Source organism: Salvelinus namaycush, unplaced genomic scaffold, assembly GCF_016432855.1.
Source record: "Salvelinus namaycush isolate Seneca unplaced genomic scaffold, SaNama_1.0 Scaffold2192, whole genome shotgun sequence".
NCBI classification, from domain to species: Eukaryota; Metazoa; Chordata; class Actinopteri; order Salmoniformes; family Salmonidae; genus Salvelinus; species Salvelinus namaycush.
The window spans coordinates 16,178-41,348 of record NW_024059000.1 but is presented as its reverse complement, the minus strand read 5'-3'; the positions used below and the strand labels follow the sequence as shown (position 1 = coordinate 41,348).

The following is a 25,171-nucleotide window of genomic DNA, read 5'->3' as shown; positions in this document are numbered from 1 at the left end:
TCTCTCAACCAGCTGTATAAGACCATAAACAAACAAGACTGATGCTGGTACTGAGACCTCTCTCAACCAGCTGTATAAGACCATAAACAAGACTGATGCTGGCACTACGACCTCTCAACCAGCTGTATAAGACCATAAACAATACTGATGCTGGCACTGAGACCCCTCTCAACCAGCTGTATAAGACCACAAACAAGACTGATGCTGGCACTGAGACCTCTCTCAACCAGCTGTATAAGACCATAAACAATACTGATGCTGGCACTGAGACCTCTCAACCAGCTGTATAAGACCATAAACAAGACTGATGCTGGCACTAAGACCTCTCTCAACCAGCTGTATAAGACCATAAACAAACAAGACTGATGCTGGCACTAAGACCTCTCAACCAGCTGTATAAGACCATAAACAAACAAGACTGATGCTGGCACTAAGACCTCTCAACCAGCTGTATAAGACCATAAACAAACAAGACTGATGCTGGCACTAAGACCTCTCAACCAGCTGTATAAGACCATAAACAAACAAGACTGATGCTGGCACTAAGACCTCTCAACCAGCTGTATAAGACCATAAACAAACAAGACTGATGCTGGCACTAAGACCTCTCAACCAGCTGTATAAGACCATAAACAAGACTGATGCTGGCACTAAGACCTCTCAACCAGCTGTATAAGACCATAAACAAGACTGATGCTGGCACTGAGACCTCTCTCAACCAGCTGTATAAGACCATAAACAAACAAGACTGATGCTGGCCCTAAGACCTCTCTCAACCAGCTGTATAAGACCATAAACAAACAAGACTGATGCTGGCACTGAGACCTCTCTCAACCAGCTGTATAAGACCATAAACAAGACTGATGCTGGCACTAAGACCTCTCTCAACCAGCTGTATAAGACCATAAACAAGACTGATGCTGGTACTAAGACCTCTCTCAACCAGCTGTATAAGACCATAAACAAACAAGACTGATGCTGGCACTGAGACCTCTCTCAACCAGCTGTATAAGACCATAAACAAACAAGACTGATGCTGGCACTGAGACCTCTGTGTGTGTGTGTGTGTGTGTGTGGTCTGTTTGTGTGTGTCTATGTGTCTGTGTGTGTCTGCGTGTGTGTGTGTGTGTGTGTGTGGTGTCTCACCACTGAATTCTTTCTCCAGGTAGATCATAAACTCTCGTCTTCCCATCGAGTCGTTCAGAAGTTCCATGAAGTTGAAACTCCAGCTCTCCACTCTCAGCCTGGTTGGAGTGTCCACCCTGCACACACACACACACACACACACACACACACACACACACACACACACACACACACACAGACACACACAGACACACACAGACACACACGCACACACACACACACACACACACACACACACACACACAGACACACACACACACAGAGACACACACAGACACAGACACACACGCACACAGACACACACACACACACACATGTTTTAAGTGTTAGGTGTGTATGCGTGTGGATTAGTGTGGTTTACGGTTAGCGTGTATGTGTGTGTGTGTGTGTGTGTGTGTGTGTGTGTGTGTGTGTGTCTGTGTCTGTGTCTGTGTCTGTGTGTGTCTGTGTCTGTGTCTGTGTGTGTCTGTGTCTGTGTCTGTGTGTGTGTGTGTTGTTACATGTCAGTGTTGATGGTCCAGTGTGAGGTGTCGTCAGAGATCCAGGGGTTGCTAGGGAGACAGCCTGACATGATGGGGTCATGGTGGAGGTACTGCTCACTGTACTTCATGAAGCTAAACACACACACACACACACACACACACACACACACACACACACACACACAGAGTTAGCATCAATCTGCCTGAGGAGACGTCCATTAGAGGCTCATAGAGAGTGTGTGTGAGTATGTGTGTATGAGTGTGTGTTTATATGTGTGTGTGAGTAGGTGTGTATGAGTGTGTGTTTATATACGTGTGTGAGTATGTGTGTATGAGTGTGTGTTTATATACGTGTGTGAGTAGGTGTGTATGAGTGTGTGTTTATATACGTGTGTGAGTAGGTGTGTATGAGTGTGTGTTTATTTGTGTGTGCGAGAATGTGTGTATGAGTGTGTGTTTATGTGTGTGTGTGTGTGTTTGTGTGTGTGGGGCATGAACTCTGATTGGTTAAGGATATGTATTAACTGATTGGTTAAGGTTAGGTATTAAGGTTAGGTATTAACTGAATGGTTAAGGTTAGGTATTAACTGAATGGTTAAGGTTAGGTATTAACTGAATGGTTAAGGTTAGGTATTAACTAAATGGTAAAGGTTAGGTATTAACTAAATGGTTAAGGTTAGGTATTAACTGGATGGTTAAGGTTAGGTATTAAGGTTAAGTATTAACTGAATGGTTAAGGTTAGGTGTTAAGGTTAGGTATTAACTGGATGGTTAAGGTTAGGTATTAACTGGATGGTTAAGGTTAGGTATTAACTGGATGGTTAAGGTTAGGTATTAACTAAATGGTTTAGGTCAGGTATTAACTGAGGGGTTAAGGTTAGGTATTAACTGAATGGTTAAGGTTAGGTATTAACTGAATGGTTAAGGTTAGGTATTAACTAAATGGTTAAGGTTAGGTATTAACTGAGGGGTTAAGGTTAGGTATTAACTAAATGGTTAAGGTTAGGTATTAACTGAGGGGTTAAGGTTAGGTATTAACTGAATGGTTAAGGTTAGGTATTAACTGGATGGTTAAGGTTAGGTATTAAGGTTAGGTATTAACTGATTGGTTAAGGTTAGGTATTAAGGTTAGGTATTAACTGGATGGTTAAGGTTAGGTATTAACTGGATGGTTAAGGTTAGGTATTAACTGAATGGTTAAGGTTAGGTATTAACTAAATGGTTAAGGTTAGGTATTAACTGAATGGTTAAGGTTAGGTATTAACTGGATGGTTAAGGTTAGGTATTAAGGTTAGGTATTAACTGGATGGTTAAGGTTAGGTATTAACTGAATGGTTAAGGTTAGGTATTAACTAAATGGTTAAGGTTAGGTATTAACTAAATGGTTAAGGTTAGGTATTAACTGAGGGATTAAGGTTAGGTATTAACTGAATGGTTAAGGTGTTAGGTATTAACTGGATGGTTAAGGTTAGGTATTAACTAAATGGTTAAGGTTAGGTATTAACTAAATGGTTAAGGTTAGGTATTAACTGGATGGTTAAGGTTAGGTATTAACTGAATGGTTAAGGTTAGGTATTAAGGTTAGGTATTAACTGAATGGTTAAGGTTAGGTATTAACTGGATGGTTAAGGTTAGGTATTAACTGAATGGTTAAGGTTAGGTATTAAGGTTAGGTATTAACTGAATGGTTAAGGTTAGGTATTAACTGAATGGTTAAGGTTAGGTATTAACTGAATGGTTAAGGTTAGGTATTAACTGAATGGTTAAGGTTAGGTATTAACTGGATGGTTAAGGTTAGGTATTAACTGAATGGTTAAGGTTAGGTATTAACTGGATGGTTAAGGTTAGGTATTAAGGTTAGGTATTAACTGAATGGTTAAGGTTAGGTATTAACTGGATGGTTAAGGTTAGGTATTAAGGTTAGGTATTAACTGAATGGTTAAGGTTAGGTATTAACTAAATGGTTAAGGTTAGGTATTAACTGGATGGTTAAGGTTAGGTATTAACTGAATGGTTAAGGTTAGGTATTAACTGAATGGTTAAGGTTAGGTATTAACTGAATGGTTAAGGTTAGGTATTAACTGAATGGTTAAGGTTAGGTATTAACTGAATGGTTAAGGTTAGGTATTAACTGGATGGTTAAGGTTAGGCATTAAGGTTATGTATTAACTGAATGGTTAAGGTTAGGTATTAACTGGATGGTTAAGGTTAGGTATTAAGGTTAGATATTAACTGAATGGTTAAGGTTAGGTATTAACTAAATGGTTAAGGTTAGGTATTAACTGGATGGTTAAGGTTAGGTATTAACTGAATGGTTAAGGTTAGGTATTAACTGAATGGTTAAGGTTAGGTATTAACTGAATGGTTAAGGTTAGGTATTAGCTGAATGGTTAAGGTTAGGTATTTACACGCACACTATCCACCATCCCAGTCCCAACACCCTCGCAAAACCCAAATCTACTTGAAGGAAACAGCGCTCACTGATGCCCCTAGTGGCCGGTTTCACGTCATTTCACTCTGACATGGATGGACGTCAAATACTAACTTGTATCACGGGTGACCAAGCTATGTGTGTGTGTGTAACATACCTCTCAAGACAGATGGAGGACTTGACACGGTTTCTCCCCAGAGCTCTGTGTGTGTGTGTGTAACATACCTCTCAAGACAGATGGAGGACTTGACACGGTTTCTCCCCAGAGCTCTGTGTGTAACATACCTCTCAAGACAGATGGAGGACTTGACACGGTTTCTCCCCAGAGCTCTGTGTGTAACATACCTCTCAAGACAGATGGAGGACTTGACACGGTTTCTCCCCAGAGCTCTGTGTGTGACATACCTCTCAAGACAGATGGAGGACTTGACACGGTTTCTCCCCAGAGCTCTGTGTGTGTGTGTAACATACCTCTCAAGACAGATGGAGGACTTGACACGGTTTCTCCCCAGAGCTCTGTGTGTGTGTAACATACCTCTCAAGACAGATGGAGGACTTGACACGGTTTCTCCCCAGAGCTCTGTGTGTGTGTGTGTAACATACCTCTCAAGACAGATGGAGGACTTGACACGGTTTCTCCCCAGAGCTCTGTGTGTGTGTGTAACATACCTCTCAAGACAGATGGAGGACTTGACACGGTTTCTCCCCAGAGCTCTGTGTGTGTGTGTAACATACCTCTCAAGACAGATGGAGGACTTGACACGGTTTCTCCCCAGAGCTCTGTGTGTGTGTAACATACCTCTCAAGACAGATGGAGGACTTGACACGGTTTCTCCCCAGAGCTCTGTGTGTGTGTGTAACATACCTCTCAAGACAGATGGAGGACTTGACACGGTTTCTCCCCAGAGCTCTTCTACTGTGTTCAATCTGTAACCATCAAACACACGGTCAGAATAATAGTTGTTTGTTACACCGGTAGTAGAAACAGTATTTGTTATGTTGAGATGTTTACCTCTCTCTTGTAGTGGTCAGTGTTCTGGTCTGGAGAGAGGAGGAGGAGACAGTGAGAGGGGGAGGAGGAGACAGGGGGAGGAGGAGACAGTTAGAGGAGGAGGAGGAGGAGACAGTTAGAGGAGGAGGAGGAGACAGTGAAAGGAGGAGGAGGAGACAGTGAGAGGGGGAGGAGGAGACAGTGAGAGGGGGAGGAGGAGACAGTGGAGGAGGAGAAGGAGACAGTGAGAGGGGGAGGAGGAGACAGTGAGAGGAGGAGGAGGAGACAGTGGGAGGAGGAGGAGGAGACAGTGAGAGGAGGAGGAGGAGACAGTTAGATGAGGAGGAGGAGACAGTGAGAGGAGGAGGAGGAGACAGTGAGAGGAGGAGGAGGAGACAGTGAGAGGAGGAGGAGGAGAGTGAGAGGAGGAGGAGGAGAGTGAGAGGAGGAGGAGGAGACAGTGGGAGGGGGAGGAGACAGTGGGAGGGGGAGGAGACAGTGGGAGGAGGAGGAGGAGACAGTGGGAGGAGGAGGAGGAGACAGTGGGAGGAGGAGGAGGAGACAGTGAGAGGGGGAGGAGGAGACAGTTAGAGGAGGAGGAGGAGACAGTGAGAGGAGGAGGAGGAGACAGTGAGAGGAGGAGGAGGAGACAGTGAGAGGAGGAGGAGGAGACAGTGAGAGGAGGAGGAGGAGACAGTGAGAGGAGGAGGAGGAGACAGTGAGAGGAGGAGAGTGAGAGGGGGGAGGAGGAGACAGTGAGAGGAGGAGGAGGAGACAGTGGGAGGAGGAGGAGGAGACAGTTAGAGGAGGAGGAGGAGACAGTTAGAGGAGGAGACCGTTAGAGGAGGAGGAGGAGACAGTTAGAGGAGGAGACAGTTAGAGGAGGAGGAGGAGGAGAGTGAGAGGAGGAGGAGGAGACAGTGAGAGGAGGAGGAGGAGACAGTGAGAGGAGGAGGAGGAGACAGTGGGAGGAGGAGGAGGAGACAGTGAGAGGAGGAGACAGTGAGAGGAGGAGAGTGAGAGGGGGGAGGAGGAGAGAGTCTTTAGTGAGTACTCATAATAAACACATTGGGGTTGTCATTTGTAAGTACAGTCAGTGTTAGTCACTATTGTAACTACAGTTGGTGTTACTATGGTGACGAGGTGTTTGTTCTCTGTTAAAAACACTTACTATGGACCTCGCGTGCAGCACCAGAAAGACATAGAGAGTGTGAGGGATATAAAGGAGAAGGAGAGAGACAGAGAGAGATGGAGAGAGAGAAGGGGAGAGAGGAGAGAAAAGGGGATAGAGAGACATGGAGAGATAGAGAGGGGGAGAGAGGAGAGCGATATGGAAAGAGGAGAGAGAAACGGGGAGAGGTGAGAGAGAGATGGAGAGATAGAGATGGAGAAAGAAAGATGGAGGGAGAGATAGAGAGACATGGAGATAGGAGAAAGAGAGAGAAATGGAGAGAGGAGAGAGAGAGATAGAGATGGAGAGATAGAGAGAGAGAAAACGAAAGAGAAAGTGAGAGAGAAGGACAGAGAGAAGGAGAGAATTTAGTTTTATTACTGAGCAACATGTTTCAGGGTTGAGTGGTTATTGAGGTCAGGGGTCAGAGTTACAGGTTACTGACCAGTGCGACTCGGGAGCTGAGGACGTTGCATCTCTCAGGTCCCAGATCCAACACGTCAAACGCCCCCGGCTGCAACACACACACACTTCATTTGATATATTTTTATTTCACCTTTATTTAACCAGGTAGGCCAGTTAAGAACAAGTACTCATTTATAACTGCGACCTGGCCAAGATAAAGCAAAGCAGTGCGAGAGAGGATCCAGATTGCCTAGCTGATTTGTAGGGGTCCAGATTGTCTAGTCCAGCTGATTTGTAGGGGTCCAGATTGTCTAGCCCAGCTGATTTGTAGGGGTCCAGATTGTCTAGTCCAGCTGATTTGTAGGGGTCCAGATTGTCTAGCTGATTTGTAGGGGTCCAGATTGTCTAGTCCAGCTGATTTGTAGGGGTCCAGATTGTCTAGCCCAGCTGATTTGTAGGGGTCCAGATTGTCTAGTCCAGCTGATTTGTAGGGGTCCAGATTGTCTAGCTGATTTGTAGGGGTCCAGATTGTCTAGTTCAGCTGATTTGTAGGGGTCCAGATTGTCTAGTCCAGCTGATTTGTAGGGGTCCAGATTGTCTAGTCTAGCTGATTTGTAGGGATCCAGATTGTCTAGTCCAGTTTATTTGTAGGGGTCCAGATTGTCTAGTCCAGCTGATTTGTAGGGATCCAGATTGTCCAGCTGATTTGTAGGGGTCCAGATTGTCTAGTCCAGCTGATTTGTAGGGGTCCAGATTGTCCAGCTGATTTGTAGGGGTCCAGATTGTCTAGTCCAGCTGATTTGTAGGGGTCCAGATTGTCCAGCTGATTTGTAGGGGTCCAGATTGTCCAGTTGATTTGTAGGGGTCCAGATTGTCTAGCCCAGCTGATTTGTAGGGGTCCAGATTGTCTAGCCCAGCTGATTTGTAGGGGTCCAGATTGTCCAGCCCAGCTGATTTGTAGGGGTCCAGATTGTCTAGCCCAGCTGATTTGTAGGGGTCCAGATTGTCCAGCCCAGCTGATTTGTAGGGGTCCAGATTGTCTAGCTGATTTGTAGGGATCCAGATAGCCCAGCTGATTTGTAGGGGTCCAGATTGTCTAGCCCAGCTGATTTGTAGGGGTCCAGATTGTCCAGCCCAGCTGATTTGTAGGGGTCCAGATTGTCTAGCCCAGCTGATTTGTAGGGGTCCAGATTGTCCAGCCCAGCTGATTTGTAGGGTCCAGATTGTCCAGCTGATTTGTAGGGGTCCAGATTGTCTAGTCCAGCTGATTTGTAGGGGTCCAGATTGTCTAGTCCAGCTGATTTGTAGGGGTCCAGATTGTCTAGCTGATTTGTAGGGGTCCAGATTGTCTAGCCCAGCTGATTTGTAGGGATCCAGATTGTCTAGCCCAGCTGATTTGTAGGGGTCCAGATTGTCTAGCCCAGCTGATTTGTAGGGGTCCAGATTGTCCAGCTGATTTGTAGGGGTCCAGTATGTCCAGCTGATTTGTAAGGATCCAGATTGTCTAGCCCAGCTGATTTGTAGGGGTCCAGATTGTCCAGCTGATTTGTAGGGGTCCAGTATGTCCAGCTGATTTGTAGGGATACAGATTGTCTTGCCCAGCTGATTTGTAGGGTCCAGATTGTCTAGCCCAGCTGATTTGTAGGGTCCAGATTGTCTAGCTGATTTGTAGGGGTCCAGATTGTCCAGCTGATTTGTAGGGGTCCAGATTGTCTAGTCCAGCTGATTTGTAGGGGTCCAGATTGTCTAGTCCAGCTGATTTGTAGGGTCCAGATTGTCTAGTCCAGCTGATTTGTAGGGTCCAGATTGTCTAGCTGATTTGTAGGGGTCCAGATTGTCCAGCCCAGCTGATTTGTAGGGTCCAGATTGTCTAGCTGATTTGTAGGGGTCCAGATTGTCCAGCCCAGCTGATTTGTAGGGTCCAGATAGCCCAGCTGATTTGTAGGGTCCAGATTGTCCAGCCCAGCTGATTTGTAGGGTCCAGATTGTCTAGCTGATTTGTAGGGGTCCAGATTGTCTAGCCCAGCTGATTTGTAGGGTCCAGATAGCCCAGCTGATTTGTAGGGGTCCAGATTGTCTAGCCCAGCTGATTTGTAGGGGTCCAGATTGTCTAGTCCAGCTGATTTGTAGGGGTCCAGATTGTCCAGCCCAGCTGATTTGTAGGGGTCCAGATTGTCTAGCCCAGCTGATTTGTAGGGTTCCAGATTGTCTAGCCCAGCTGATTTGTAGGGGTCCAGATTGTCTAGCCCAGCTGATTTGTAGGGGTCCAGATTGTCTAGCCCAGCTGATTTGTAGGGGTCCAGATTGTCTAGCTGATTTGTAGGGGTCCAGATTGTCCAGCCCAGCTGATTTGTAGGGGTCCAGATTGTCTAGCCCAGCTGATTTGTAGGGGTCCAGATTGTCTAGGTGATTTGTAGGGATCCAGATTGCCCAGCTGATTTGTAGGGGTCCAGATAGCCCAGCTGATTTGTAGGGGTCCAGATTGTCCAGCCCAGCTTATTTGTAGGGGTCCAGATAGCCCAGCTGATTTGTATGGGTCCAGATTGTCTAGCCCAGCTGTTTGTAGGGGTCCAGATTGTCTAGCCCAGCTGATTTGTAGGGGTCCAGATTGTCCAGTCCAGCTGATTTGTAGGGGTCCAGATTGTCTAGCTGATTTGTAGGGATCCAGATTGCCCAGCTGATTTGTAGGGGTCCAGATAGCCCAGCTGATTTGTAGGGGTCCAGATTGTCTAGCCCAGCTGATTTGTAGGGGTCCAGATTGTCTAGCCCAGCTGATTTGTAGGGGTCCAGATTGTCTAGCCCAGCTGATTTGTAGGGGTCCAGATTGTCTAGCCCAGCTGATTTGTAGGGGTCCAGATTGTCTAGCTGATTTGTAGGGATCCAGATTGCCCAGCTGATTTGTAGGGGTCCAGATAGCCCAGCTGATTTGTAGGGGTCCAGATAGCCCAGCTGATTTGTAGGGGTCCAGATTGTCTAGCCCAGCTTATTTGTAGGGGTCCAGATTGTCTAGCCCAGCTGATTTGTAGGGGTCCAGATTGTCTAGCCCAGCTGATTTGTAGGGGTCCAGATTGTCTAGCCCAGCTTATTTGTAGGGGTCCAGATTGTCCAGCCCAGCTTATTTGTAGGGGTCCAGATTGTCCAGTCCAGCTGATTTGTAGGGGTCCAGATTGTCCAGTCCAGCTGATTTGTAGGGGTCCAGATTGTCTAGCTGATTTGTAGGGGTCCAGATTGTCCAGCTGATTTATAGGGGTCCAGATTGTCAAACTGATTTATAGGGGTCAAGATTGTCTAGCCCAGCTGATTTGTAGGGGTCCAGATTGTCTAGCTGATTTGTAGGGGTCCAGATTGTCAAGCTGATTTGTAGGGGTCAAGATTGTCTAGCCCAGCTGATTTGTAGGCATCCAGATTGTCTAGCCCAGCTAATTTGTAGGGGTCCAGATTGTCTAGTCCAGCTGATTTGTAGGGTCCAGATTGTCTAGTCCAGCTGATTTGTAGGGTCCAGATTGTCTAGCTGATTTGTAGGGGTCCAGATTGTCCAGCCCAGCTGATTTGTAGGGTCCAGATTGTCTAGCTGATTTGTAGGGGTCCAGATTGTCCAGCCCAGCTGATTTGTAGGGTCCAGATAGCCCAGCTGATTTGTAGGGTCCAGATTGTCCAGCCCAGCTGATTTGTAGGGTCCAGATAGCCCAGCTGATTTGTAGGGTCCAGATTGTCCAGCCCAGCTGATTTGTAGGGTCCAGATTGTCTAGCTGATTTGTAGGGGTCCAGATTGTCTAGCCCAGCTGATTTGTAGGGTCCAGATAGCCCAGCTGATTTGTAGGGGTCCAGATTGTCTAGCCCAGCTGATTTGTAGGGGTCCAGATTGTCTAGTCCAGCTGATTTGTAGGGGTCCAGATTGTCCAGCCCAGCTGATTTGTAGGGGTCCAGATTGTCTAGCCCAGCTGATTTGTAGGGTTCCAGATTGTCTAGCCCAGCTGATTTGTAGGGGTCCAGATTGTCTAGCCCAGCTGATTTGTAGGGGTCCAGATTGTCTAGCCCAGCTGATTTGTAGGGGTCCAGATTGTCTAGCTGATTTGTAGGGGTCCAGATTGTCCAGCCCAGCTGATTTGTAGGGGTCCAGATTGTCTAGCCCAGCTGATTTGTAGGGGTCCAGATTGTCTAGGTGATTTGTAGGGATCCAGATTGCCCAGCTGATTTGTAGGGGTCCAGATAGCCCAGCTGATTTGTAGGGGTCCAGATTGTCCAGCCCAGCTTATTTGTAGGGGTCCAGATAGCCCAGCTGATTTGTATGGGTCCAGATTGTCTAGCCCAGCTGTTTGTAGGGGTCCAGATTGTCTAGCCCAGCTGATTTGTAGGGGTCCAGATTGTCCAGTCCAGCTGATTTGTAGGGGTCCAGATTGTCTAGCTGATTTGTAGGGATCCAGATTGCCCAGCTGATTTGTAGGGGTCCAGATAGCCCAGCTGATTTGTAGGGGTCCAGATTGTCTAGCCCAGCTGATTTGTAGGGGTCCAGATTGTCTAGCCCAGCTGATTTGTAGGGGTCCAGATTGTCTAGCCCAGCTGATTTGTAGGGGTCCAGATTGTCTAGCCCAGCTGATTTGTAGGGGTCCAGATTGTCTAGCTGATTTGTAGGGATCCAGATTGCCCAGCTGATTTGTAGGGGTCCAGATAGCCCAGCTGATTTGTAGGGGTCCAGATAGCCCAGCTGATTTGTAGGGGTCCAGATTGTCTAGCCCAGCTTATTTGTAGGGGTCCAGATTGTCTAGCCCAGCTGATTTGTAGGGGTCCAGATTGTCTAGCCCAGCTGATTTGTAGGGGTCCAGATTGTCTAGCCCAGCTTATTTGTAGGGGTCCAGATTGTCCAGCCCAGCTTATTTGTAGGGGTCCAGATTGTCCAGTCCAGCTGATTTGTAGGGGTCCAGATTGTCCAGTCCAGCTGATTTGTAGGGGTCCAGATTGTCTAGCTGATTTGTAGGGGTCCAGATTGTCCAGCTGATTTATAGGGGTCCAGATTGTCAAGCTGATTTATAGGGGTCAAGATTGTCTAGCCCAGCTGATTTGTAGGGGTCCAGATTGTCTAGCTGATTTGTAGGGGTCCAGATTGTCAAGCTGATTTGTAGGGGTCAAGATTGTCTAGCCCAGCTGATTTGTAGGCATCCAGATTGTCTAGCCCAGCTAATTTGTAGGGGTCCAGATTGTCTAGTCCAGCTTATTTGTAGGGTCCAGATTGTCTAGTCCAGCTGATTTGTAGGGTCCAGATTGTCTAGCTGATTTGTAGGGGTCCAGATTGTCCAGCCCAGCTGATTTGTAGGGTCCAGATTGTCTAGCTGATTTGTAGGGGTCCAGATTGTCCAGCCCAGCTGATTTGTAGGGTCCAGATAGCCCAGCTGATTTGTAGGGTCCAGATTGTCCAGCCCAGCTGATTTGTAGGGTCCAGATTGTCTAGCTGATTTGTAGGGGTCCAGATTGTCTAGCCCAGCTGATTTGTAGGGTCCAGATAGCCCAGCTGATTTGTAGGGGTCCAGATTGTCTAGCCCAGCTGATTTGTAGGGGTCCAGATTGTCTAGTCCAGCTGATTTGTAGGGGTCCAGATTGTCTAGTCCAGCTGATTTGTAGGGGTCCAGATTGTCTAGCCCAGCTGATTTGTAGGGGTCCAGATTGTCTAGCCCAGCTGATTTGTAGGGTTCCAGATTGTCTAGCCCAGCTGATTTGTAGGGGTCCAGATTGTCTAGCCCAGCTGATTTGTAGGGGTCCAGATTGTCTAGCCCAGCTGATTTGTAGGGGTCCAGATTGTCTAGCTGATTTGTAGGGGTCCAGATTGTCCAGCCCAGCTGATTTGTAGGGATCCAGATTGTCTAGCCCAGCTGATTTGTAGGGGTCCAGATTGTCTAGCTGATTTGTAGGGATCCAGATTGCCCAGCTTATTTGTAGGGGTCCAGATAGCCAGCTGATTTGTAGGGGTCCAGATTGTCCAGCCCAGCTTATTTGTAGGGGTCCAGATAGCCCAGCTGATTTGTATGGGTCCAGATTGTCTAGCCCAGCTGATTTGTAGGGGTCCAGATTGTCTAGCCCAGCTGATTTGTAGGGGTCCAGATTGTCCAGCCCAGCTGATTTGTAGGGGTCCAGATTGTCCAGTCCAGCTGATTTGTAGGGGTCCAGATTGTCTAGCTGATTTGTAGGGATCCAGATTGCCCAGCTGATTTGTAGGGGTCCAGATAGCCCAGCTGATTTGTAGGGGTCCAGATAGCCCAGCTGATTTGTAGGGGTCCAGATTGTCCAGCCCAGCTTATTTGTAGGGGTCCAGATTGTCTAGCCCAGCTGATTTGTAGGGGTCCAGATTGTCCAGCCCAGCTTATTTGTAGGGGTCCAGATTGTCCAGTCCAGCTGATTTGTAGGGGTCCAGATTGTCCAGTCCAGCTGATTTGTAGGGGTCCAGATTGTCCAGTCCAGCTGATTTGTAGGGGTCCAGATTGTCCAGCTGATTTATAGGGGTCCAGATTGTCAAGCTGATTTATAGGGGTCCAGATTGTCTAGCCCAGCTGATTTGTAGGCGTCCAGATTGTCTAGCTGATTTGTAGGGGTCCAGATTGTCAAGCTGATTTATAGGGGTCAAGATTGTCTAGCCCAGCTGATTTGTAGGCATCCAGATTGTCTAGCCCAGCTAATTTGTAGGGATCCAAATTGCCTAGCTCAGCTGATTTGTAGGGATTCAGATAGCCCAGCTGATTTGTAGGGGTCCAGATAGCCCAGCTGATTTGTAGGGGTCCAGATTGTCTAGCCCAGCTGATTTGTAGGGGTCCAGATAGCCCAGCTGATTTGTAGGGATCCAGTTTGTCTAGCCCAGCTGATTTGTAGGGGTCCAGATTGTCAAGCTGATTTGTAGGGATCCAGATTGTCTAGCTGATTTGTAGGGGTCCAGATTGTCTAGCTGATTTGTGAGGGTCCAGATTGTCTGGCTGATTTGTAGGGGTCCAGATTGTCAAGCTGATTTGTAGGGTCCAGATTGTCTAGCTGATTTGTAGGGTCCAGATTGTCTAGCTGATTTGTATGGGTCCAGATTGCCCAGCTGATTTGTAGGGTCCAGATTGTCCAGCTGATTTGTAGGGGTCCAGATTGTCTAGCTGATTTGTAGGGGTCCAGATTGTCTAGCCCAGCTGATTTGTAGGGGTCCAGATTGTCCAGCCCAGCTGATTTGTAGGGGTCCAGATTGTCCAGCCCAGCTGATTTGTAGGGGTCCAGATAGCCCAGCTGATTTGTAAGGATCCAGATTGTCTAGCCCAGCTGATTTGTAGGGGTCCAGATTGTCTAGCCCAGCTGATTTTAGGGATCCAGATTGTCTAGCTGATTTGTAGGGGTCCAGATAGCCCAGCTGATTTGTAGGGGTCAAGATTGTCTAGCTGATTTGTAGGGGTCCAGATTTGGTAGCTGATTTGTAGGGGTCCAGATAGCCCAGCTGATTTGTAGGGGTCCAGATAGCCCAGCTGATTTGTAGGGGTCCAGATAGCCCAGCTGATTTGTAGGGGTCCAGATAGCCCAGCTGATTTGTAGGGGTCCAGATTGTCTAGCTAATTTGTAGGGGTCCAGATTGTCTAGCCCATCTGATTTGTAGGGGTCAAGATTGTCTAGCCCAGCTGATTTGTAGGGGTCCAGATTGTCTAGCCCAGCTGATTTGTAGGGGTCCAGATTGTCTAGCCCAGCTGATTTGTAGGGGTCCAGATTGTCTAGCTGATTTGTAGGGGTCCAGATTGTCCAGCTGATTTGTAGGGGTCCAGATTGTCCAGCTGATTTGTAGGGATCCAGATTGTCCAGCTGATTTGTAGGGATCCAGATTCTGCAGCTCTTTCAGAACATCAGCTGTCTGGATTTGGGTGAAGGAGAAGCAGGGGGGGCCTTGGGCTAGTTGCAGCAGGGGGTGCAGAGCTGTTGGCCGGGGTAGGGGTAGCCAGGTGCAAGCATGGTTATTGAAGCAATGCTTATTGAAATGATCGATTATCGTAGATTTATCGGTGGTGACAGTGTTTCCTAGCCTCAGTGCAGTGGGCAGCTGGGAGGAGGTGCTCTTATTCTCCATGGACTTTACAGTGTCCCAAAACCTTTTGGAATTAGTGCTACAGGATGCACATTTCTGTTTGAAAAAGCTAGCCTTAGCTTTCCTAACTGCCTGTGTATATTTGTTCCTGACTTCCCTGAAAAGTTGCATATCGCGGGGGTTATTTGATGTTAATGCAGAATGCCACAGGATGTTTTTGTGCTGGTCAAGGGCAGTCAAGTCTGGAGTGAACCAAGGACTATATCTGTTCCTGGTTCTACATTTTTCGAATGGAGCATGCTTATTTAAGATGTTGAGGAAAGTTTTAAAGAGCAAATAAGCATCGCCTACTGACGGGATGAGGTCAATATCTTTACAGGATACCCAGGTCGATTAGAAAGGTCTGCTCGCTGAAGTGTTTTAGGGAGCGTTTTGACAGTGATGAGGGATGGTCGTTTGACCGCGGACCCATTACGGACGCAGGCAATGAGGCAGTGATCGCTGAGATCCTGGTTGAAGACAGTGAAGGTGTATTTAGAGGGCAAGTTGTTCAGGATGATATCTAAGAAGGTGCCCATGGTTACAGATTTAGGGTTGTACCTGGTAGGTTCCTTGATGATTTAGGTCATCTAACAGTACGAACTCTGAAGATAGATGGGGGGCAATCAATTCACATATGGTGTCCAAGGGGCACAGCTGGGGCTGAAGGGGGTCTATAACAAGCGACAACGGTGAGAGACATGTTTCTGGAAAGGTGGATTTTGTTTGGCCACAGACCTGGATAGCATGACAGAACTCTGCAGGTTATCTCTGCAGTAGATTGCAACTCCAACCCCTTTGGCAGTTCCATCTTGATGGAAAATGTTGTATTTAGAGATGGAAATTTCAAGATTTTTGGTGGCCTTCCTAAACCAGGATTCAGACACAGCTAGGACGTCCGAGTTGGCAGAGTGTGCTAAAGCAGTGAGTAAAACAAACTTTGGGAGGAGGCTTCTAATGTTAACATGCATGAAACCAAGGCTTTTACGGTTACAGAAGTCAACAAATGAGAGCACCTGGGGAGTGGGAGTGGTGCTGGGGGCTGCAGGGCCTGGGTTAACCTCTACATCACCAGAGGAACAGAGGAGGAGTAGGATAAGGGTACGGCTAAAGGCTATAAGAACTGGTCGTCTAGTGCGTTCGGAACATTTGATTTGATTTGATTTTGATTTGAACAGAGAGTAAGAAGCATATTTCTGGGCGCGGAAGAATAGATTCGAGGCATAATGTACAGACAAGGGTATGGTAGGATGTGAGTACAGTGGAGGTAAACCTAGGCATTGAGTGATGATGAGAGAGGTTTTGTCTCTAGAGGCACCATTTAAGCCAGGTGAGGTCACCGCATGTGTGAGGAGTGGAACAAATTGAGCAGGGCTGGAGGCTCTACAGTGAAATAAGACAATACTCACTAACCAAAACAGCAATAGACAAGGCAAATTGACATTAGGGAGAGGCATGTGTAGCCGAGTGATCATAGGGTCCAGTGAGTAGCACTAGATGAGTCAGGGAGCCAATTCAGTAGTGCTACTACGCTAGGCAAGCTGGAGACACGGCGATTCAGACAGCTAGCGGGCCAGGGCTAGCAGATGGACCTCTGGGGACGTCGCAATGGAAGAGCCTATCGAAACCACCTCGGACGGTTACGTCGGCAGACCTGTCGTGATGGATCGGCGGGGCTCCGTGTCGACAGTAAAGGGTCCAGGCCAATTGGCAAACGAGGTATTGTAGCCCAAAAATTGGCTGATGGAACTCTTCGACTAGCCAGAGGATGGGCCTAGCTCAAGGCTAGCTCCAGGCTAACTGGTGCTTGCTTCGGGACAGAGACGTTAGCCAGGAGTAGCCACTCGGACAGCAGCTAGCTAGCTGCGATGATCTGGTGTAAAGGTTCAGAGATTGCAGTAGGAATCCTGAGATTTGGTAGAGAAAAAGCAGTCCGATATGCTCTGGGTTGATATTGAGCTGTGCAGACTGGCAGGAATTGCCCGGGCTGAGGCTGTCTGATGTCCGGGTTAACGGTGATGACCGCTAGCAGTGGCTAACTGACTACTAGCTAGTAGATAGTTAGCTGGTTAGCTCCTGGTGGGGGTTCCAGTTCTTAAGTATAAAGATAGCAGATCCGTACCACATTGGGTGAGGCTGGTTGCAGGAGAATATGTTCAGTCTGTAGATGGAAATTGAGATGAAAAATACATACAATATATATATATATATATATATATATACGAAGAAAACGATATATACAGTCGTGGCCAAAAGTTTTGAGAATGACACAAATATTAATTTTCACAAAGTTTGCTGCTTCAGTGTCTAGATATTTTTGTCAGAAGTTACTATGGAATAATGAATTATAATTACAAGCATTTCATAAGCATCAAAGGCTTTTATTGACTATTACATTAAGTTTATGCAAAGAGTCAATATTTGCAGTGTTGACCCTTCTTTTTCAAGACCTCTGCAATCCACCCTGGCATGCTGTCAATTAACTTCTGGGCTACATCCTGACTGATGGCAGCCCATTCTTGCATAATCGATGCTTGGAGTTTGTCTGAATTTGTGGGTTTTTGTTTGTCCACCCGCCTCTTGAGGATTGACCACAAGTTCTCAATGAGATTAAGGTCTGGGGAGTTTCCTGGCCATGGACCCAAAATATCGATGTTTAGTTCCCCGAGCCACTTAGTTATCACTTTTGCCTTATGGCAAGGTGCTCCATCATGCTGGAAAAGGCATTGTTCGTCACCAAACTGTTGCTGGATGGTTGGGAGAAGTTGCTCTCGGAGGATGTGTTGGTACCATTCTTTATTCATGGCTGTGTTCTTAGGCAAAATTGTGAGTGAGCCCACTCCCTTGGCTGAGAAGCAACCCCACACATGAATGGTCTCAGGATGCTTTACTGTTGGCATGACACAGGACTGATGGTAGCGCTCACCTTGTCTTCTCCGGACAAGCTTTTTTCCGGATGCCCCAAACAATCGGAAAGGGGATTAATCAGAGAAAATGACTTTACCCCAGACCTCAGCAGTCTGATCCCTGTACCTTTTGCAGAATATCAGTCTGTCCCTGATGTTTTTCCTGGAGAGAAGTGGCTTCTTTGCTGCCCTTCTTGACACCAGGCTATCCTCCAAAAGTCTTCGCCTCACTGTGCGTGCAGATGCACTCACACCTGCCTGCTGCCATTCCTGAGCAAGCTCTGTACTGGTGGTGCCCCGATCCCGCAGCTGAATCAACTTCAGGAGACGGTCCTGGTGCTTGCTGGACTTTCTTGGGCGCCCTGAAGCCTTCTTCACAACAATTGAACCGCTCTCCTTGAAGTTCTTGATGATCCAATAAATGGTTGATTTAAGTGCAATCTTACTGGCAGCAATATCCTTGCCTGTGAAGCCCTTTTTGTGCAAAGCAATGATGCAGGCACGTGTTTCCTTACAGGTAACCATGGTTGACAGAGGAAGAACAATGATTCCAAGCACCACCCTCCTTTTGAAGCTTCCAGTCTGTTTTTCGAACTCAATCAGCACGACAGAGTGATATCCAGCCTTGTCCTCGTCAACACTCACACCTGTGTTAACGAGAGAATCACTGACATGATGTCAGCTGGTCCTTTTGTGGCAGGGCTGAAATGCCGTGGAAATGTTTTTGGGGGGATTCAGTTCATTTGCATGGCAAAGAGGGACTTTGCATTCATCTGATCACTCTTCATAACATTCTGGAGTATATGCAAATTGCCATCATACAAACTGAGGCAGCAGACTTTGTGAAAATGAATATTTGTGTCATTCTCAAAACCTTTGGCCACGGCTGTACACGGGACGGGACAAGACAAAAACAGAAGTCCGACTGCTACGCCATCTTGGTCAGCTGACACACACACACACACACAGTCAGCTCTGAGGGAGTGTGAGCCCCGCTCATGTTTTCCACTCTATTTCCTCCATTCTCTCTCTCTCTCCTCTCCCTCTATTCTCTCTCTCCTCTTCACTCTTCTGTTCCTCCACTCCTCCTCTTTAATTCATGAGAATTAAGGAACAGAAGAGAGAGTGCACCCTCCCCTCCACTCTCTCCTCCTATCCCTCTCACCCTCTCTCCCCTCATCTCCCTCCCCTCCTCTCCCTCTCACCCTCTCTCCTCCTACAATATTGGTAGTAGTAGTCATAGTAGTAGTATAGTAGTAGTATAGTAGTAGTATAGTAGTAGTCTAGTAGTAGCCGTAGTAGTAATAATTATTATAGTAGTAGTAGTTGTATTATAGTAGTAGTCTAGTAGTAGCAGTAGTAGTAATAATTATTATAGTAGTAGTAGTAGTAGTAGTTGTATTATAGTAGTAGTCTAGTAGTAATATCGGTAGTAGTAGTCATAGTTGTATTATAGTAGTAGTATAGTAGTAGTATAGTAGTAGTATAGTAGTAATATCGGTAGTAGTAGTCATAGTTGTATTATAGTAGTAGTATAGTAGTAGTATAGTAGTAATATAGTAGTAATATCGGTAGTAGTAGTCATAGTTGTATTATAGTAGTAGTATAGTAGTAGTATAATAGTAATATCGGTAGTAATAGTGGTAGTAGTAGTCATAGTTGTATTATAGTGGTAGTATAATAGTAGTATAGTAGTAATATCGGTAGTAATAGCGGTAGTAGTAGTCATAGTTGTATTATAGTTGTATTATAGTAGTAGTATAGTAGTAATATCGGTAGTAATAGCGGTAGTAGTAGTCATAGTTGTATTATAGTGGTAGTATAATAGTAGTATAGTAGTAATATCGGTAGTAATAGCGGCAGTAGTAGTCATAGTTGTATTATAGTAGTAGTCTAGTAGTAATATAGTAGTAATATCGGTAGTAGTAGTCATAGCAGTATAGTAGTAGTCATAGCAGTATAGTAGTAGTCATAGCAGTATAGTAGTAGTCATAGCAGTATAGTAGTAGTCTAGTAGTAGTATAGTGGCATATTTACACATGGTTTGTTGGTCAGCCAGTAGGCTTGCTCCTGGCACTCCAGAACGATACGGTCAGCCTTCTAGTAGTAGTATAGTAGTAGTATAGTAGTAGTATAGTAGTAGTATAGTAGTAGTATAGTAGTAGTATAGTAGTAGTATAGTAGTAGTATAGTAGTAGTATAGTAGTAGTATAGTAGTAGTATAGTAGTAGTATAGTAGTAGTATAGTAGTAGTATAGTAGTAGTATAGTAGTAGTCTAGTAGTAGTATAGTGGCATATTTACACATGGTTTGTTGGTCAGCCAGTAGGCTTGTAGTAGTAGTCTAGTAGTAGTATAGTAGTAGTATAGTAGTAGTATAGTAGTAGTCTAGTAGTAGTATAGTAGTAGTCTAGTAGTAGTCTAGTAGTAGTATAGTAGTAGTATAGTAGTAGTAGTCTAGTAGTAGTATAGTAGTAGTATAGTAGTAGTATAGTAGTAGTCTAGTAGTAGTATAGTAGTAGTATAGTAGTAATATAGTGGCATATTTACACATGGTTTGTTGGTCAGCCAGTAGGCTTGCTCCTGGCACTCCAGAACGATACGGTCAGCCTTCTAGTAGTAGTATAGTAGTAGTATAGTAGTAGTCTAGTAGTAGTATAGTGGCATATTTACACATGGTTTGTTGGTCAACCAGTAGGCTTGCTCCTGGCACTCCAGAACGATACGGTCAGCCTTCTTTCTCTGCTTAGAGGCCCTGCACACAGAGAGACACACAGGGTTAAGAGAGGTGAGTGTGTGTCTGAGTGTGTCTGAGTGTGTGTGTGTAGTTACTTGAGCTGTTCTCTGGCCTGCATCACCACAAAGTCCCAGGTGTGGTTAATCCTCTTGTGCAGGATGCTGTAGTTCTCCTGAAGAGGAGAGGGGATGAGAAGGACAGGAGGACGGTTAGTGATCCTACTGAAGGACGGTTAGTGATCCTACTGAAGGACGGTTAGTGATCCTACTGAAGGACGGTTAGTGATCCTACTGAAGGACGGTTAGTGATCCTACTGAAGGACGGTTAGTGATCCTACTGAAGGACGGTTAGTGATCCTACTGAAGGACGGTTAGTGATCCTACTGAAGGACGGTTAGTGATCCTACTGAAGGATGGTTAGTGATCCTACTGAAGGACGGTTAGTGATCCTACTGAAGGACGGTTAGTGATCCTACTGAAGGACGGTTAGTGATCCTACTGAAGGACGGTTAGTGATCCTACTGAAGGACGGTTAGTGATCCTACTGAAGGACGGTTAGTGATCCTACTGATGGACAGACAGTGTAGGATGTTCTCCTGAAGAGGAGAGGGGATGAGAAGGACAGAAGGACGGTTAGTGATCCTACTGATGGACAGACAGTGTAGGATGTTCTCCTGAAGAGGAGAGGGGATGAGAAGGACAGGAGGACGGTTAGTGATCCTACTGAAGGACAGACAGATAGTGTAGATAGGAAAGGTTTACTAAAGATTTAGGAAATGTTTAGGAAAACTTTGGTTAGTAGGTTAGACTAGTTAAAGGATTAATAAAGGTTTAGTAAATGGTTAATACAGGTTTAGTAAAGGGTTAGTAAAGGGTTAATACAGGTTTAGTAAAGGGTTGGTCCATAGGTTGGAATAGTTTGTAAAGTGTTAATAAAGGTTTAGTAAAGGGTTAATAAAGGGTTAGTAAAGGGTTAATACAGGTTTAGTAAAGGGTTGGTCCATAGGTTGGAATAGTTTGTAAAGTGTTAATAAAGGTTTAGTAAAGGGTTAATAAAGGGTTAGTAAAGGGTTAATACAGGTTTAGTAAAGGGTTAATACAGGTTTAGTAAAGGGTTAATACAGGTTTAGTAAAGGGTTAGTAAAGGTTTAGTAAAGGGTTAATACAGGTTTAGTAAAGGGTTAATACAGGTTTAGTAAAGGGTTAATACAGGTTTAGTAAAGGGTTAATACAGGTTTAGTAAAGGGTTAGTACAGGTTTAGTAAAGGGTTAATACAGGTTTAGTAAAGGGTTAATACAGGTTTAGTAAAGGGTTAATACAGGTTTAGTAAAGGGTTAATACAGGTTTAGTAAAGGGTTAGTAAAGGGTTAATACAGGTTTAGTAAAGGTTTAGTAAAGGGTTAATACAGGTTTAGTAAAGGTTTAGTAAAGGGTTAATACAGGTTTAGTAAAGGGTTAGTAAAGTGTTAATAAAGGTTTAGTAAAGGGTTAATACAGGTTTAGTAAAGGGTTAATACAGGTACAGTAAAGGTTTAGTCAGTAGGTTAGACTAGTTAATTAGTAAAGGTTTAGTAAAGGTTTAGTCAAGGTTTGGTCAGTAGGTTAGAATAATAAATGTTTAGTAAGTAATTAGTAAAGGGTTAATACAGGTTTAGTAAATGTTTAGTAAAGGGTTAATACAGGTTTAGTAAAGGGTTAATATAGGTTTAGTAAATGTTTAGTAAAGGGTTAATACAGGTTTAGTAAAGGGTTAATACAGGTTTAGTAAAGGGTTAGTAAAGGGTTAATACAGGTTTAGTAAAGGGTTAATACAGGTTTAGTAAATGTTTAGTAAAGGGTTAATACAGGTTTAGTAAAGGGTTAATACAGGTTTAGTAAAGGTTTAGTAAAGGGTTAATACAGGTTTAGTAAATGTTTAGTAAAGGGTTAATACAGGTTTAGTAAAGGTTTAGTAAAGGGTTAATACAGGTTTAGTAAATGTTTAGTAAAGGGTTAATACAGGTTTAGTAAAGGGTTAATACAGGTTTAGTAAATGTTTAGTAAAGGGTTAATACAGGTTTAGTAAATGTTTAGTAAAGGGTTAATACAGGTTTAGTAAAGGTTTAGTAAAGGGTTAATACAGGTTTAGTAAAGGTTTAGTAAAGGGTTAATACAGGTTTAGTAAAGGTTTAGTAAAGGGTTAATACAGGTTTAGTAAATGTTTAGTAAAGGGTTAATACAGGTTTAGTAAAGGGTTAATACAGGTTTAGTAAAGGTTTAGTAAAGGGTTAATACAGGTTTAGTAAAGGTTTAGTAAAGGGTTAATACAGGTTTAGTAAAGGGTTAATACAGGTTTAGTAAAGGTTTAGTAAAGGGTTAATACAGGTTTAGTAAAGGGTTAGTAAAGGGTTAATACAGGTTTAGTAAAGGGTTAATACAGGTTTAGTAAATGTTTAGTAAAGGGTTAATACAGGTTTAGTAAAGGTTTAGTAAAGGGTTAATACAGGTTTAGTAAAGGGTTAATACAGGTTTAGTAAAGGGTTAGTAAAGGGTTAATACAGGTTTAGTAAAGGGTTAATACAGGTTTAGTAAAGGGTTAATACAGGTTTAGTAAAGGGTTAGTAAAGGGTTAATACAGGTTTAGTAAAGGTTTAGTAAATGTTTAGTAAAGGGTTAATACAGGTTTAGTAAAGGTTTAGTAAAGGGTTAATACAGGTTTAGTAAAGGTTTAGTAAAGGGTTAATACATGTTTAGTAAAGGGTTAATACAGGTTTAGTAAAGGGTTAGTAAAGGGTTAATACAGGTTTAGTAAAGGGTTAATACAGGTTTAGTAAAGGGTTAATACAGGTTTAGTAAAGGGTTAATACAGGTTTAGTAAAGGGTTAATACAGGTTTAGTAAAGGGTTAATACAGGTTTAGTAAAGGGTTAATACAGGTTTAGTAAAGGGTTAATACAGGTTTAGTAAAGGTTTAGTAAAGGGTTAATACAGGTTTAGTAAAGGGTTAATACAGGTTTAGTAAAGGGTTAATACAGGTTTAGTAAAGGTTTGGCAACGATTAGAGGTTAGAATAGTCACCTTCTCATAGTCCACCAGCTCCCCCTGTTTCCTGATGTTCTTCTTAGCCAGATAGATCGCTGGACAGATAGAGATAAGATGACCAGTTTAGACCATACAAACTGGAGTCAAATAAATGACAGAAGTCACAACATACAACTTACATACTTAACCCTTAACCCTTAACCCTCAACTCTTAACCCTCATCTCTTAACCCTCAACTCTTAACCCTCATCTCTTAACCCTCAACTCTTAACCCTCAACTCTTAACCCTCAACTCTTAACCCTCATCTCTTAACCCTCAACTCTCAACCCTTAGCCCTCAACCCTCAACTCTTAACCCTCAACCCTTAGCCCTCAACCCTTAAATCTTAACCCTCAACCCTCAACCCTCAACCCTTAACCCTCGACCCTCAACCCTTATATCTTAACCCTCAACCATCAATCCTCAACCCTTAACCCTCGACCCTCGACCCTTAGCCCTCAACCCTCAACTCTTAACCCTCAACCCTTAGCCCTCAACCCTCAACTCTTAACCCTCATCTCTTAACCCTCAACTCTTAACCCTCAACCCTCAACTCTTAACCCTCAACTCTTAACCTTTAACCCTCAACTCTTAACCCTCAACTCTTAACCCTCAACTCTTAACCCTCATCTCTTAACCCTCAACTCTTAACCCTCAACTCTTAACCCTCATCTCTTAACCCTCAACTCTTAACCCTTAACCCTCAACTCTTAACCCTCAACCCTTAACCCTCAACCCTTAACCCTCAACTCTTAACCCTTAACCCTCAACTCTTAACCCTCAACTCTTAACCCTCAACTCTTAACCCTCAACTCTTAACCCTCAACTCTTAACCCTCAACTCTTAACCCTCAACTCTTAACCCTCAACTCTTAACCCTCAACTCTTAACCCTCAACTCTTAACCCTCAACTCTTAACCCTCAACTCTTAACCCTCAACTCTTAACCCTCAACTCTTAACCCTCAACCCTTAACCCTTAACTCTTAACCCTCAACTCTTAACCCTTAACTCTTAACCCTTAACTCTTAACCCTCAACTCTTAACCCTCAACTCTTAACCCTCAACTCTTAACTCTTAACCTCAACCATTAATCCTTAACCCTCAACTCTTAACCCTCAACTCTTAACCCTCAACTCTTAACCCTCAACTCTTAACCCTCAACCCTCAACCCTCAACTCTTAAACCTCAACTCTTAACCCTCAACCCTCAACGCTTAACCTTTAACCATTAACCCTTAACCCTCAACTCTTAACCTTTAACTCTTAACCCTCAACCCTCAACCCTTAGCCCTCAACCCTCAACTCTTAACCCTCAACCCTCAACTCTTAACCTTTAACCCTCAACTCTTAACCCTCAACTCTTAACCCTCAACTCTTAACCCTCATCTCTTAACCCTCAACTCTTAACCCTCAACCCTTAGCCCTCAACCCTCAACTCTTAAACCTCAACTCTTAGCCCTCAACCCTCAACTCTTAACCCTCAACCCTCAACTCTTAACCCTCAACTCTTAACCCTCATCTCTTAACCCTCAACCCTCAACTCTTAACCCTCAACTCTTAACCCTCAACTCTTAACCCTCAACTCTTAACCCTCAACTCTTAACCCTCAACTCTTAACCCTCAACTCTTAACCCTCAACTCTTAACCCTCAACTCTTAACCCTCAACTCTTAACCCTCAACTCTTAACCCTCATCTCTTAACCCTCAACTCTTAACCCTCATCTCTTAACCCTCAACTCTTAACCCTCAACCCTCAACTCTTAACCTTTAACCCTC

At 44.7% G+C, this 25,171-nt stretch overlaps 1 protein-coding gene across 1 annotated transcript; it reads right to left on the bottom strand.

The window, feature by feature from the left end:
• Window positions 1-1,146: 1,146 nt before the first annotated feature.
• On the bottom strand, window positions 1,147-23,443 carry LOC120038405 (regulator of G-protein signaling 11-like; the record flags this gene model as incomplete). Its single annotated transcript, XM_038984170.1, has 8 exons — window positions 23,393-23,443; window positions 20,432-20,508; window positions 20,273-20,354; window positions 6,667-6,735; window positions 5,072-5,095; window positions 4,925-4,986; window positions 1,647-1,760; window positions 1,147-1,262 (listed from the first exon to the last, which is right to left on the bottom strand). Coding segments are annotated over exons 2-8 (490 nt in total), but the record flags the coding sequence as incomplete, so codon positions are not given.
• Window positions 23,444-25,171: the final 1,728 nt, after the last annotated feature.